This window comes from Podospora pseudoanserina, chromosome 4, assembly GCF_035222485.1.
Source record: "Podospora pseudoanserina strain CBS 124.78 chromosome 4, whole genome shotgun sequence".
NCBI lineage: Eukaryota > Fungi > Ascomycota > Sordariomycetes > Sordariales > Podosporaceae > Podospora > Podospora pseudoanserina.
This window is the reverse complement of record NC_085923.1, coordinates 3,467,045-3,481,956: the sequence shown is the minus strand read 5'-3', so window position 1 is coordinate 3,481,956 and position 14,912 is coordinate 3,467,045. Positions and strand designations below refer to the sequence as shown.

General features: G+C 53.8%; 8 protein-coding genes across 8 annotated transcripts; 6 read left to right on the top strand and 2 right to left on the bottom strand.

Moving 5' to 3' along the window:
- Positions 1–287: 287 nt before the first annotated feature.
- On the top strand, positions 288–2,347 carry QC764_405310 (uncharacterized protein; the record flags this gene model as incomplete). Its single annotated transcript, XM_062946825.1, has 3 exons — positions 288–672; positions 730–1,519; positions 1,575–2,347. The coding sequence occupies 3 exons, from the start codon at positions 288–290 to the stop codon at positions 2,116–2,118; spliced, it is 1,719 nt and encodes a 572-aa protein (XP_062800911.1). The 3' UTR covers positions 2,119–2,347.
- Positions 2,348–3,020: 673 nt separating this feature from the next.
- Positions 3,021–3,692, top strand: QC764_405320 (uncharacterized protein; the record flags this gene model as incomplete). Its single annotated transcript, XM_062946826.1, has 1 exon — positions 3,021–3,692. One exon carries the CDS (start codon positions 3,021–3,023, stop codon positions 3,690–3,692), a length of 672 nt encoding a protein of 223 aa, XP_062800910.1.
- A 449-nt stretch (positions 3,693–4,141) lies between these two features.
- QC764_405325 (uncharacterized protein) lies at positions 4,142–4,624 on the bottom strand (the record flags this gene model as incomplete). Its single annotated transcript, XM_062946827.1, has 1 exon — positions 4,142–4,624. One exon carries the CDS (start codon positions 4,622–4,624, stop codon positions 4,142–4,144), a length of 483 nt encoding a protein of 160 aa, XP_062800909.1.
- Positions 4,625–5,419: 795 nt separating this feature from the next.
- On the top strand, positions 5,420–6,370 carry QC764_405330 (uncharacterized protein; the record flags this gene model as incomplete). Its single annotated transcript, XM_062946828.1, has 1 exon — positions 5,420–6,370. One exon carries the CDS (start codon positions 5,420–5,422, stop codon positions 6,368–6,370), a length of 951 nt encoding a protein of 316 aa, XP_062800908.1.
- Positions 6,371–6,581: 211 nt separating this feature from the next.
- QC764_405340 (uncharacterized protein) lies at positions 6,582–6,803 on the bottom strand (the record flags this gene model as incomplete). Its single annotated transcript, XM_062946829.1, has 1 exon — positions 6,582–6,803. The coding sequence occupies one exon, from the start codon at positions 6,801–6,803 to the stop codon at positions 6,582–6,584; it is 222 nt and encodes a 73-aa protein (XP_062800907.1).
- Positions 6,804–8,099: 1,296 nt separating this feature from the next.
- Positions 8,100–9,815, top strand: QC764_405350 (uncharacterized protein; the record flags this gene model as incomplete). The annotated part of the gene is made up of 3 exons (XM_062946830.1): positions 8,100–8,851; positions 8,910–9,238; positions 9,290–9,815. The coding sequence occupies exons 1-3, from the start codon at positions 8,645–8,647 to the stop codon at positions 9,813–9,815; spliced, it is 1,062 nt and encodes a 353-aa protein (XP_062800906.1). The 5' UTR covers positions 8,100–8,644.
- Positions 9,816–12,050: 2,235 nt separating this feature from the next.
- On the top strand, positions 12,051–13,600 carry QC764_405360 (uncharacterized protein; the record flags this gene model as incomplete). The annotated part of the gene is made up of 3 exons (XM_062946831.1): positions 12,051–12,242; positions 12,306–12,741; positions 12,797–13,600. The coding sequence occupies 3 exons, from the start codon at positions 12,051–12,053 to the stop codon at positions 13,108–13,110; spliced, it is 942 nt and encodes a 313-aa protein (XP_062800905.1). The 3' UTR covers positions 13,111–13,600.
- A 143-nt stretch (positions 13,601–13,743) lies between these two features.
- QC764_405370 (uncharacterized protein) lies at positions 13,744–14,888 on the top strand (the record flags this gene model as incomplete). The annotated part of the gene is given in 2 exon segments (XM_062946832.1): positions 13,744–13,798; positions 13,810–14,888. The coding sequence occupies 2 exon segments, from the start codon at positions 13,744–13,746 to the stop codon at positions 14,886–14,888; spliced, it is 1,134 nt and encodes a 377-aa protein (XP_062800904.1).
- Positions 14,889–14,912: the final 24 nt, after the last annotated feature.

Sequence of the window (14,912 nt, the reverse complement as noted above, 5' to 3'; positions counted from 1 at the left end):
CGCATCTCGACACGCTAGTCAAGGCACAAGCGACAGACTGCTGCTCGTGGTCAGTGCCATCTCAGAGGTGAGCTTCTGTCTATTGTATGGCTGTGCACACTTCAAAACAATCAAAGTCCTTTCGCCAGCTTACATAGAGGGCTCTGGTCTTCCCATCGGCTCTCCCACAAGTCATTCCATCTCGTTCTTCAGAGCCTTAGTTTGCACCGCTTACCGTTTTTTCGTCATTCGTTTACTCAACATACCAACTTCGCGACTCAACACCGCTACTCGTGACGTACCGTACCATGCAGCTCGTTACCGCGGGCCTCCTAGCCCTTGTCCTTTTGGTGGCAACAGTGGTACACCTTATCAAAGAATTTCAAAAGATTAACGATCCCAACGGACCGCCCGGCCCAACACAGCTTCCTTATATTGGCAGAATCCATGACTTGCCTATAAACTTCATGTGGCTCAAGTTCAAAGAGTGGGCGGACAAGCACGGAGCTGGCGGCTTCTACCGAACTCAGATGCTCGGCGTCAACGTCCTGGTCATTACCGACGAAACGGTTGCCGAGGACTTGCTGGTCAAGCGGGCCAAGTACAATTCGGATCGGCCAAACATTCAGTCGCTGTTTGACTCGAAGAGCTCCGAGGGCTCCATGGAATACCTTCCCTTGATGGGCAGGAACAGTAAGCATCGCCTCGCTCTATCACGTCGAGCCTGCTCTGATTAACACGGTCGTGCAGAGTACTGGGCTCGCCAAAGAAAGCTCACCCATGCCTACATCACCGAGGCCACCAACGTCAAGTACAACGGTGTGATGTATCACGAGGCGAAGCGCTGGATGGCCAACTTGATCCAGAACCCAGACAATTTCCAAGCTTCGCTCGAGGATATGGCTGCCAAAGTCATGTGCCAGCTCACCTGGGATGATCCCTCTCTGAGCACTTACTGCACCAAGAGTGCTTGGGGTTTACTCCGACAGATGTCCCCCGCTGGCCCTATCACCAATGTCCTCACCCCGCTGTGGCATCTGCCCATGTTCATGAACCCATGGAAGAAGGCGGAGCGCAAGCGTCATGATGAGCAGTCGGCATGGTGGCAGGAGCGATACCTCACAACCCGTGACAAGATGGCACAGGGTGGTCGGGTGCGCAATTGCTGGACACGACAATTCATTGAGAAGACCTCGTTGAAGACCAACATCTCTGGTGATTATGAAGCCTCTTGCGTCATTGGAATGCTCGCGCTGGTCGGCATCTTCACCGTCGCCGGACCGCTTTCGTACTGGCTGGTTACCATGGTTCACTATCCGGAATGGCAAGCCGCCGTGCAGAAAGAGATTGACGAAAAGTGCGAGGGGCGCATGCCTACGTTGGAGGATGCGCCTAACCTACCCATCTTGAGAGCTTGCATCAAGGAGACCATGCGGTGGAAGCCCAATGTCCCGACAGGTGTCGCCCACGAGACGGAGGCGGACGATGTTTATAACGGCTACTTCATTCCCAAGGGCACCCGACTCTTGCCCCTGGACTGGTAAGCCATTGACTCGGCGCTTGAAAACTGTGGGCACAAGCTAATGACTCTTCAGGGCATTCCTCCGCAACCCCAAGAAGTATCCTGACCCTGACAACTTCCGGCCCGAACGCTGGTTGGAGCCTGGCTGGCCAACCTTCCAAGCGCCCCTGACACAGTTCCCAACCATCAAGGGCATGACATCGTTCGGATGGGGCCAGCGCCAATGTCTCGGCATGTCACTCACCCAAGACGAGTTGATCGTTGCTTGCGGTGCCTTGGCATGGACCTTCAACCTCAAGCCCAAGCATAACCCAGCGACTGGGATGAACCATCCCGTACCGCTTGACAAGTCCAACTCGCTGCTCATCATCAAGCCAGATCCTTTCCAGATGTCATTTGAGCCCAGAAGCGAGAAGAGAAAAGAGGAAGCACTCCGTCTTTGGGCCGAGTCAGATGCGCGAGATCGTGCCGACAGAGCCAAGTTCTTCCAGGAAGCGAGGCTAGCACAGCAGACTGCGATTGTGCCAGACAATGGTCTGTTTGATGTCCTTGCAGAGAAGAAGGACGAAGCCTCAATACAGATCAGAAGGGTAAACTCTTACGGGCCGCAGGTATAGCATGCCACGTTGGATATAGACAGTTAATGTCGGATCATGAGGCGTTATTAGAATTTCTCTTTGTAGGCATAGGTTTTGTTCGAACTGGCGAGCTGGATACTTGCTTGCCCAGCTGGGTGCTGTTGGAAGGGAGGATTGGGAGGATTCTTTGGACATTTGTAACTTGGATTCTGGGATCGAGTGTTTTGTCGGACGATATTCTAGGTTATCAATCGAAAGACGATATAGTAGTCTGAACAGAGGAGAATGGCCCGGAGGCCAACGTGACAGAAAGGTATCGTGGGATGATAGACTGGCGATGCGAAAGGTAATGAAGGCCGGCCTGGAGTTAAGGTTGGGCCTACTGGCAAGCTGTTTCCATCCTGTACGACTCGGGCCGGACGCTAGGTATGTTGGACAGGAGCATGGCAGGCGCCGGATCGAGCTAAGCTTACCTGACTCGGGAGCACGGCAGGCAAGGTAGGTAGGCAGCTTGGAGAGGGGAGCTGCTCCCGTCTTCATGACTTTTGATTTGGCGAGAGTAGACATGTCTTCCCCATCGGAGGTCCAGACCAGTAATAATGAGCGCCATTGCACATCACTTTTCACCGAAACACTGCCAAGACACTTCCACAAACATTGAAGCCGTGACTGACTCCCAAGACATTGCGTGGTAAACAGCCGAGACCGACAGCGTAAACAACGTGTCAGGTTCCTCCCGGGATTGACATCAATGATGTCGTCGGTTCGTTTTTGCGTCTTCAGCCTAGTGTAGTATTTACCCCTTTTTGCCCTCATAATCTCAGTTTTCAACTTCACGACGCCCTCGTTTTCCCCTCCTCTTTCTTTCTCATCGCCTCATCCACACAAACGCATACACACACACACACACACACACACACACACACACACACAAAGCAAAAATGGTCAGCCTCCCCACCCCGGACGCCATAGCCGGCACAACAATCGCCTTCTCCTTCATCCTCCTCGGCAACGCAATCACGCAGTCCTTCATGGGCGTGCCCGCCCTCCTGATTGACTTCCCCCGCCCATCCTCCCCCGACCACCCCCGCGCCGCCCGCCTCTTGGGTCGCCAGTGGCCCGTCTTCTGGCAGGTAGGCAATGTGTTCTTCCGGCCCATCTCCACCCTTGGCATCCTCGGGTATGGGTACACTGCCTTCTCGTCCTGGAGATATGCCTCGGCCATGGCGGCGGAGAACGGGTGGCATACCGCGCTCGTGCCTGCGCATGGGCAGGTGGAGAGGGGGAATTGGAAGATTTGGGGGGTTTGCGCGCTGTGTCACTTGGTTACTGTTGTTCATAGCGCCTTGAACATGCAGCCGCTGAATGCGAAGTTGGAGGGGCTGAGTGCGGTAGAGGTGGTGGATGGGGGGAACAAGAGGACTGATGGGGTTGTCGAGGGGGCGGGGAGTAAGGGGAAGGGGGGAGTGGATGTGAGTTTGGCAGAGTATTATGCTAGGAGGTGGATCAAGTTGAACTTGGTGAGGGCGTTGATGCCGCTTGTGGCGGGGAGTTTGGGGCTGTGGCAGAGTTTGGGGGCGAAGGAGGTGCCGGTGAAGGGGGTCATTGTGTAGATTGGATGTGTAAAGGGTATTATTGGTCAAGAGATTCAAAGGTAAAGAGGGGCCTTGGGGGTGGAGTGGTATTGTTTGTGTCGTCAAGTGGAACAAATTCAAAGGGTTTATATCAATTGCTGACACCAATCTATTAAAAATGCTACGATGAAACCGTGAGCCCCTCAAGAAACTGGGGCTTAAAAGTTGTAACAAGCCACATAAAGACGAAATTATCAAAGAGCCAGAGTTCTGTGGTCAATGTTTCGATCGATCAAACCCGCTCTTGTTCCCACTGAAGAAATGCCACCAACGTATAATTCAAGAAATAATGAAAAATGAGAAGATAAATGCTGCGGAAAGAAGCAAGTACAAAGCGAAAATCATGTCTATCATAAGCTCATCAGACTCCAGCAAACAAAGTCCCCCACGATTGAATTGAAGGAAGAAGATGCGCTGCAAGAAGAAACTCAAGTAGACAAAGCCACACTTCTAAACAAGGCCTCCTTGGCGCTGCCAGCCATATCGGTGCTGCGGACATCCATCGTGGGCGCATGTCTCTTCTTCATCTCCACGGCCTTGAAGCTATCGACAAACTCCTCGATGGCCACGACCTGCTGGCCGTCCCTCGATAGACGCACCATCAGGACGCACTCGTTGACCCACTCGGCGCCGTTCTTGAGGATGCCCTCCATTCTGGCGTTGATGACGACCATGTTTTGCCTGTCGTCCTCAAACATGGTGAGAGGGACCATGTGGAAGGTGTGAAAGATGGAAAAGATCTCGCCGGCGTGGTGGGCGAACTCGTCTCTGTTTCGGAGGGGCATGTCAAGGCTGGCGGGGAGGACGTGATGGGTGAAGTCGTTGGAGAGACGCTCGGTCATCTTGTCGACGGAGAGGGAAGAGTAGCCGTCGAGGAGGGCGTGAATGGTGTGGAGGCGGGAGGAAGACATTTTGGTTGACTGTTTCGATTCACGTTATTGTTGATGGGGTGTATGTGGTATGGATGGCGGTGATGTCGAAGATGGCACTGTAATGGCAATCAGATGTTGGGGATATCGTCTATTATCAGTCTTTCATTCCCTTCCCCATCACAATGCTATTCTATTAATTATTCTTGCTTCTGCGCGCGATACTTCTTTCCAGTCCTGAAACACGCGCTCCCGTTGCCACCGCGACGAGACATGTTCGAGAGAACGATGCCATCCTGAGTTCATTTCGTCATTTGCTGCACCCGTTGTTCCAAAATTGGATCGAGTCAGTCCGGACCTCTCGCGGCTATGGGTGATGACGGCGTAGACTACCTAAGGGATGACAAATGCGAGCAACGGGCAGGCAAAGAGTTGCTTTCGCGGCTGCTTTCGACTCCCGCGATGGGTGACAAAGCACCGGCCGGCTCGGCACCAAGAACTAAGACGATGCGCACCTAGCGAGCAAGCAAGCTGCGATGGCTTGTATTTCAAGGCACTCGACCCAACTTTAATTGTCTCTCGCCCCTGGATCTTGTTAAGTATTTGCATCTGCCCGTCTCGTCTCTTCCAACATAGGGACAGCAGCGAGTCCCGTTCAAATCCAGCCGGTGACGTCTGCACGCGTCATTCAACCCTTTCGACCCAAAACATTCGACTGCGGGGTTCAGATAGCCATCCCAACCGCTGCATAACCACTCCTCAAATATCCTACCACCAGCCTGCAGCTGCACTCTAAAGCCTTTCTCCCCCTGGTCGTCTGAACATCCACCCGCCAACATGTCCAAAGCTCTCCTCATCACCGGCGCAACCGGCAAGCAAGGCGGAGCCGTCATCGACGCCCTCGTTGACCGTGATGCCTCCGGTTCCTCCCCTTTCACTATCCTTGCCGTCACCCGCCATCCAGATTCCGCCTCTGCCAAGCGGTTGGTCTCCCGCGGCCCCAACATCAAGCTTGTCAAAGGTGATCTTGACAATGTCCCTGCCCTCTTCGAAGAGGCCCTCAGGGCAAACGACAACAAGCCCATCTGGGGTGTTTACTCGGTGCAGGTCTCCATGGGTCCCGGTGTCACCGTCGAAAGTGAAGTCAAACAGGGCACCGCTCTCATCGACAGCGCCCTCGAGGCAGGAGTCGAGCACTTTGTCTACTCCAGTGTTGAAAGAGGCGGCGATGAAAAGTCGTGGGACAACCCTACCCCCATTCCCCATTTCCAGTCCAAGCAGAAGATTGAGACGCACCTGCGTGATGCCCAGGAGGGCAAGCCGGGTGCTGCTATGGGGTGGACTATTTTGCGGCCAGTGGCATTCATGGACAACCTTGCCCCTGGCTTCCCTACCAAGGTTTTCATGGCTGCGTTGAGGAACTGGCTGGGTGACAATGGGAAGCCGTTGCAGTGGATTGCCACGGCAGACATTGGTGTCTTTGCTGCCATGGCATTCGAGGATCCTGAGAAGTGGAACAGGAAGGCGGTTGGGCTGGCGGGTGATGAGTTGACTGTTGAGCAGCTGGGTAGGGCGTTCACCAAGGCTACTGGACAGCCTGCGCCGATCACGTACTGGTTTTTGGGCAGTGCGTTGACGTATGCGGTGAAGGAGATGGGAACCATGATTGCGTGGTTTGCGAGCGATGGGTATGCAGCTGATATTGAGGCGAGGAGAAGAGATTACTCGGGTCTGATGACGATGGAGCAGTGGTTGCAGAAGAAGAGTGGATGGGCTCAGTCAAAGTAATGTGGTTTTGACTGTCTTGAAGTGGGTGTTACGGAGGATGACCTTAGCTTCCGTCGAATTATATATATGTATGCTACCTTCTTAGGAGACGATACTGTTTGATTTGTCTTTCTGGGAATTGAGATACCAGACATGGTGTGATGTTTTGTTTGTCTGGGCGTTCCAACCATCTTCCAGAATCGTAATACGTGGAAGCGCAAACGGAGTAGCATTATTTTGATATTTCATTTGAAACAAACATTCTGGCCGAGCTTCCCGAAAGGACGTCGTCCTTCCACACAGGGAAGGCCGGGTGGTATATATCTTCACAAAACAACACGTCTCTCCTCCCTGCTATCAGTAGCCCACACAGATAGTTGACCATTAAACCAACAGAGCACTGATCAACTTCAGAAGTATTCAGACTTTTATCTCTCCAGATCATCCGAGTCATGTCGAGGCTCCTTTTGCTGAGACTTCTCCGCGTTCGGTGGGAGTGAACGCTCAAAGTGTTGAGTTTGGAATGAAGGCTGAAAATAGGCCAAGGCTTGCTGTGGTTATCTTAGGTTCTTAACCTTCAACCCCGAAAAGATATTTATTTGGTTCCTGAGAGGCGTTCTGAAGATCCAGCCCCTTTGTGGGGCGTTTGCTGGTTAAAGCCTACGGCTTGTATCCAGTTGACCTCTCAAAGATGCTCTTGAGTACTGTTCATCCTACAAGAGAATGCACCTATCAAGTAGCAGGTAATACCCCCACGATGTCATTCATGAAGAAAAAGCCTCCCCTCACTGGTGGCCCCAGTGGAGTCATCATCGACAGAGCCCCTCACTTGCCATCATCACGAGCAAAACAACGTTACTATCCCCGAAGACTCACAGCCGACGCCAAACCCCAAAGCCCACAGGATACCTAACCACCACCCCATATTTCCTACCTTTTGCCGAAGCCGTTACAAAAGGCGTTAAGCTATCCGCTGCAACCGCCCTCTCCCCCCCCACCAAGAAAGCCTCAGAAGCTCGATATCAAGCCAATAGGAGCTGCAGCTCCGATCTTTATCCCCTTCAAACTTCTCGCTACCACACCTCACAAACCTCACAAACGTGGGTGGAAATCTACGATAAGAAGCCTGAAGCGAAAGGGTGGTCCTGGTGGACTGGCAACAGGCTGCATAAAAATTCCCCATTCGCAGAGACGACTCAATTTGATCTTTTTGTTCGGTGGCACAAGATGGGATATTTCGGGACCGCAGCGGCCACAGCGCGGGAAAGAAGGGACTTCCCCGCGTCCTGAGATCGGATGTCTCCGAGCGGCTGACCATACGAGGCTCTGAACTTGGCGGACTTCCAATTGAAAGATGAATTTGCTTTCTTGGGATGCTAGCGGCTGGGGAAAAGCTTGGTTGTAGTTTTAGTGGTGAATTGCTTTCTTGACGGGTGCTCTAAACGCAAATGGATATTCCATCTTCCATCCAGTTGATGATTTCTTCGAGTCCAACTTTCTGGATCTCAAAGCCACTCCCGCAGAACAACCCAACCTATTTTCGACAGCTTCGTGAGTGGTTGCCACCAATTAGATAGCCAAGCGTGGCACGAGGAGCGGTCTCATATGCGGCTAATGTGGTGTCTGCAGCGACCCCTGTCGCCAAGACCAATATTGCTTCCCTCGCTCGGCAGCTCGCTCACAAGAGTGATGCCCAAAGCTTTTTGGGACGCTGAGACTGGTCTGGAAAGCATCGAGTAAATGGAAATGTCGTTTTGTTACTGTTGTGTTTTTTTTTTCTTGAACCTGAAAACCCGGGATGGCCTTCAATAGCAGGGTCTGGACTCCCCCCATCTTGCCCTTGGTCGTGGACAACCAAGCGGGGCAGGGAGCTGAACCAAAGTGTCCATCGGAGGTGTCACGTCGAAGAAAGTGCGGCTGAACGAAAAGCGGCCAGAAAACTTACCCCATTGGGCCTCACGACCATGGGCCTGGAGCTTCCCCACGGTGAAAGACCCTGGTCTGAATTCGAGTCTGCCTTGCAAACTCTTCCGAACGCGCTTGGGCACAATGCGGAGCGCGAAAGGAACTCGTCTGGCTCCAGTTGGCACCGGGGCGGCTCTGTTATCAGATGTTAAGGGTAACCCTCTGCCTTAAAGCCACGGCCCCCCGCCGAGAGCCTTCTGGCCCCCCTTCCTTCTTGTGTGTTGATTGACCTTTCTTGATTTCACACCTGTTGGGCCCTTCATCTCCAACTGGACCACGTCCAAACGACACCACATTGGGTATCGCTCAAGACACCCGCCCGTCTTCAACATGTCCGAAGTCAAGCCCCCAGTTCAGTACGCTTCGGCGCCAGTTGCTGCACCGTCCGGAAGCCAGCAGCATTATGTCCAGCACACACCTGTGTGGATTGTGGTGGCCAGAGGCGCCCAGGTTTTCTTTTCTCTCATAATCTTGGGTATGGCTGGCGCTGTCATCCATGACGTGATGATTGAGGAGCTCGCCTTTGGGATCGCTTGCGTGAGTGCTTGACCCAGCCGCTTGCGTTGGCCGACATGCGCTGACCTGTGCTACCTAGGTTGTTTTTACGTGGATTGTTATCGGTTACGTTCTCATCACCGAGAAGGTGTCAGGGGCGCGTGAAGCGTATAATATTTGGGCTGTGCTGTCGCTTGATTTCTTGATGGCGGTTTTGTGGCTCGCCGCCTTGGGTTCCATTGCTGCCAGACGGGCACGATTCGTCGTGCCTGTCAGTACTGCAAATTGCCGCGATGACGGTTCCGCTGTCTCCAGCAAGACTTGCGATGTATATCCGGTGAAGCGAGCCCTCGAGAAACGCGGTGCCGTCTTGACCCAGATGGGGCTCGGCTTGACAAGCGGCGCCGCAGGTCTGAGCGCGCTCATGTGGTGAGTAACCCCCTCCAGTTGCTTGATGATACTCAATTAACGCCCAAGAAGGCTCCTCTTTATCGCCACGCTTGTGTACCATGGCCATACATTCCGCCTTTGGCACCAGGCGAACAAGAAGCCTGCTGACGCCGAGCTGAATGCCCAAGGAACCCCGATGCTTGCCACACAGCAACAGGCCGCCCCTGCTCCTGGACCAGTTTACAACTCCCAGCAGCAGTACCAGCCCCAGACCCAGTTTCCCCAGCAGTATCCCCCCCAGCAACAGCAACAACAACAACAACAACAACAACAACCACAGCAACAACCACAGCAACAACCACAGCAACAACCACAGCAGCAACAGCAATATACTGCCCAGCCACCTCAGCAATATCAACAACCGCAGGCTCCCTTCCAGCCGAGCCCTGTAGGTACCCCAAGCCCTTATCAACAGCAATATCAAACGCCCCAGCCGACGGGCACCCCCCAGCCTTATGCCTATCCTCAGCAACAGCAGCAGCAGCAGCAGCAGCCACATCCGTACCCTCAGGCCGCGGAGGCTCCTGGACATCCGTATTACCCACCGCAGCAGTAGACATGGTGAAGAGGACTGCCATGGTTGAATGAATAGACGCGAGGGTAATGTGGTATATATATTGGGTACACGTTGGGTGATGCGTCGTTTGGGGTGGTCGTTATTGTAATTATGGGCGTCCATGGTAGAGATCAAATTTGAATGACACCTCCAAAAATTCCACGAAGCATCCCATGTCTGTCCAGGCTGAAATGGAAGAATAGGAAGCGAACCAAAATTGAACCAAAACACCTGTGTTCCCGGCGTGAGACAGTTGCTGGAAGCCAGTTGTCGTCTTTGGGAGAGTAGCAGGCAGCCGAGGCCCGGTTCGGCCGTGAGAAATGGAAGTCAGGAACAGGGGTCGATTGCAGAGTATCATGTCGAAGGTGCGGCTGTTGCTGAGAGTGTGTTGCGCACCTATATCACATGGCATGGTCGATGGGTTTGATAATGCCTATGTCAAAGTTCGACTTCGAACTGCTTCCTCACTCTGTCAACACTGACTGTAGTGAGAGGACAAAAACAGGAGAAATGGACGTGCTGTTCTTGCTTTTCTTGAGAAGAGGACCCCTGTGCCCCATGGTGTAAGGTCCCAAGATTGAGCTGTGTTTTGAAAGCTGCGGTGCGAGGGATGTCCAACAGGCGTCGGCAGCCACCCTTTCAAAAAGCCGAGATCAGCAAGATTTGGTGAAACGTCGTAGCTGGTTCCTGCTGCCGAGTAACCGTTACTTGCGAGTTTGGCATAACGGCGGTACCAGCTTCCATTCATGGACTTGGGCCATGTGCTCCGAGATCTGAGGACTGAGCCTGAAGAAGATCGAGAAGGTTGCTGGCGTGACAGGCGAACTAATTATCTCGGGCCGCATGGCGTTTTGACGTATGCGTATGCTTTGGAGACAGATGTCCCTGCTAATCCCCGGGGCAATCTATATGCAGCTGCGCCAAAGTCATGTGCGACGGACTAAAACGAGACTGAGAGGCTTCCATTCCCCACCACTCAAATCCACTGCACCACTGCCGAAATGCTTATTTTTCCAAGTGCCGTTAAGAAGTGGAGAATGGTGGGGTTATGATCGACGCAACTGCCGCGGGGTGGTCCACTGCACAGCCAAACTGCTGCTCGCCTGCTGTCAGAGAATGACAGAGACATTCTAAAACCAGAGTCGGCCACTCGGCCCACGGAAACATTCCACGAGGAGGCTCACGCGATGGCTGTTCGGAGGACATCCGGCGGGGGGCATGTGACGCTCCTCTCTTGGACGCAACGTTGGATACCTTTGTGTAGAGTGACAAGCTGGGATGGATGGATGGAGATATCTCCGTCCTTGAAGGGTATGAACCATCAATGGGCGGGCAGTTCGCCTGGCTCTCCCTGAAACGGGGCGGGCGTCCGATCCGGAGATTGGGCAGCTCCCCGGAGCAGCTGCAGGTGCTTGACTCCCAATCAGCACAAAAGGTTCCACGGCAGGGACCCGGCTTCCATGTCTCCACCATCAATGGATGTTTGGCCGGAAGAAAAAAGATGATTGATCTCCTGGTCAATGATGAACAAAAACAAGAACACACACAAATCACGCTGATAAGGGGGCCTGACACTGCTTGGAGGTGGCCCAAGACACCCGGACCTAAGAATGCCGGCTAGGGAGACCGTTCAGATATGTCTCTGACATCACCGCCCTGCCCGCCCTGCCACCTTTGACAAGCGATGAGCGGAACACGTCCCAACCTCGTATCTCAATCTGTTCCCAAGCCGCTCTTCAGATGCCACACAGTAGAGACACAGACTGAACCCCGGTAGGGATCCAGTGGCGGGAACATGACGGCTATCCATGTGCGCTGCAGATTGTGTGTATGCGGGTACCAGAAGGACCCGCATCGCAGCTTTGATCCCAGGGCAACACAGAGCTCTGGTAATGTACCTCACCTGAGGCCCCCCGGGAGGTACGGTACGTACGGGGGTGTACGGAGGGGTGTACGGGGGCATGGGATGATGCCGAGCATACCTAGCACAATATATCGAGAGGTCCATTCCACTTGGGAGGTATTTCTTTCTGGGTTCCGCCTCTCCCTCGATCCCACAAACTTTTTCTCCTCCCTCACACACACCCAAACCGCCAACCTTCGTTTCCACCACCACCACCACCGCAAGGGCCGAGCGTCAAACCACCACTTCAAACTTCAGGAAATCTCTACAACGAGGCGACGCATCTTTCTGATCATTCTATTCGCCTGGTCCCGACTCGAATCATCGCAAGGATGAAGTTCCACGTGATCACCCTGCTCGCAGCCATCTTGGGTCCGGCCGTGGTGGCGGCCCAAGGCGTTACCGAGAAGATTGCGCCGACCGCCACTGGTGCCGCTGGCTGTGAGCCCACCATCGATGGTAAATTCGAGATCGCCATCGTGGATGTGGGTAGTGTCCAGAAGCGCGACTTTATCGAACACAAGGTTAGTTGTCGGGTCGGCATATGAATGGGCGACAGAACTAACCTGCTTGTTGCGTTGTAATAGAAGCGCACCGCTTGCACTGGCAACGGTGTCCTGCTTGCCGAACTCAACGATGGAGTCATTACCGATTCTGCCGGTCGCACTGGCTACATCGCCAGCAACTATCAGTTTCAGTTTGACGATCCCCCCCAGGCAGGTGCCATCTACACGGCTGGTTTCTCCCACTGTCCCAACGGCTCCTTGGCTTTGGGTGACTCCGCTGTTTGGTACCAGTGCCGCTCTGGCAACTTTTACAACCTGTACGATCGTTACTGGGCCGAGCAATGCTCTCCAGTTGAGATTCTGGTTTTGCCCTGCGGTGGTGCCGGCGTTGTCGACAATGGCCAGCACACAGTCGGCACCGAGATGGCCACCACCACCGTGGTGATCCCCTTGGCGGATGGGCAGCCTCAGGTTGTCACGACCACTGTGCCAATCCCGATTTGCCAAATCGGCGATGGTAAGTTGCTCCGCCACTCTTTGCTCTGTTGACAAACACTAATCCCATCAAACAGGCCAGATTCAGGGCCACACCACGCCCTGCGCGGCACTGACGGTTCCTCCCTCTTCGGCCGCATCTGTCAACATCCCACCTGTCTCTCAGCTCTCGGATGGACAGATCCAAGTTACGCAGAAGCCCACTCCCACGCCTTCTGCGGCTGGTGGCCCTCTCCCGCCAACGAGCAACGAGACCATCCAAACCCCCGGTGTTGTTCCCACAGAGCCAGCCGTCGTCCCCACTAGAGCTCCGGGCGTCAACTCTGCCGGCAGATTGCAAGTGGCCTCCGCCCTTTTGGTGGGAGTCGTCGGCATCTTCTGCCTTCTCTAACCGCCTTCCACCGCCAGCCTAACCGGCAACTCATCTCTACCAGACCATCTTTTTCACGAACCCTGACCGCCTCTACATTGTTAATTCTTTTTCTTTTCTTCGGGCAAGGCGCGTTGTTTTCTCGCCTTTTAATGGGTCATCAAAAAGCGGGGGGATCTGGGGGAAAGGGGAATCATGGGCACGATAATGATGAAAGCTAGGGGAGGCAAGCTAACACGAAGATTTCACTTGTGTTTACTTTTGAGGTGGGTGGCAATTTGAGGTCGTTTTCTTCTTTCCAGCTTTGTTCTCGGGATTTCTTTTGCAGTTCATGATGACATGGGGGGACAAGATACATGGGACGTAATCAGGGGGAGGTGATAATTACATAGTTCCCCATTACTGCGGCGATCTTTTTTTCCGACGCTTCGTCTTTTTTGTAAGTAGATGGGCTCTCTCGAGAGGAGGGCAAGCTTTATACAATGGGAGAAAGATATCTCGACAACTCTGGGCGCACTGTCGTGTGGTAGGATATGACATGAGCTCACACCACCACTCCGAGGACATCACCATCGGCGGTCTCGGTGATGAGTCAAACATGAAACCGATGGGAGCTGAGGTGTGGAATGAAGTCGACGCGTACATGTCGCGATGATGATGGCGTCTGTCGTGTTGGGTAATCATGCGGGATCCTGCAGTGGTGTGGTGGGGCAGCATTTGGGCTGCCATATGGTTCGTGCACTGTTTGCTCGTTGCCAAGATTCCCATACCCCGGGGCTTTTCCGGCCTGCCGCATCCATTATCCATCTGCTTGGCTGTCAGCCATCATCAAACTCATCAAACATTCTGCGACGACCATCCTCATCAACACAGCTGACGCCTACACACCGCCCACAATGTCGGAATACTGGAAATCAACCCCCAAGTACTGGTGCAAACACTGCTCCGTCTACGTCCGCGACACCAAGCTCGAGCGCGCCAACCACGAGTCTACGGGCAAACACCAGGGCGCCATCAAGCGCTCCCTTCGCGACCTCCACAGATCCGCCGAGCAAGAACAACGAGAGAAGGACAGGGCCAAGAGGGAGGTGGAAAGGCTCAATGGAGTTGTTTCCGCGTCAGGGAGTGGGAGTGGAGGCGCCGGGGCGAAGAAACATGGCGGCAGCACTAGCAGCGCGCCACCACCACCAGCGCCAACAGGGCAGCTATCACAGGCTGAACGACAGAGACAACTGGAGCAGCTGGCCGAGTTGGGGGTGAATATCCCGACCGAACTGAGGAAGGATATGGCTATGGTGGGGGAGTGGAGCGTCACTTCTACGAGGGTCGTTGACGATGGAGATTCTGGCAATAAGACTGCTGATGATACCAAAGATGAGGGCAGAGCGGTGGGGGTCAAGAGGGAAAGAGAAAGGACAGAAGAAGAAAAGGAACAAGAGGAGGCGCTGAATGGGCTGTTCAAGAAACGGAAGAGGTGGGGGGTTGGATCGAAAAGCATGCCAGAAGAAGAGGATAAAGAGTTGGAGGAGCTGCTGAGTGGGACGATTGTCAAGACCAAGAAAGAGAAGGACGCCGAGGTTAAGGGCGAAGTCAAGGGGGAGGAGGGTGCGCCTGAGGTTCCAGTCGTTAAGAAGGAGGAAAGCCAGGACGGGCCTGCTCTGGAAGCCATCCAAGATGTCCAAGATGTCCAAGATGAGGCGCCTCCAGCCATGGTCAAACAGGAGCTCGGCAACGAAGAGCCGGCTGTTGCAGCGGTTGTTTTCAAAAAGCGCAAGCCTAGAAACATACGGCAAAAGTAGGGCCATGGGTACGTAGAATGTCTA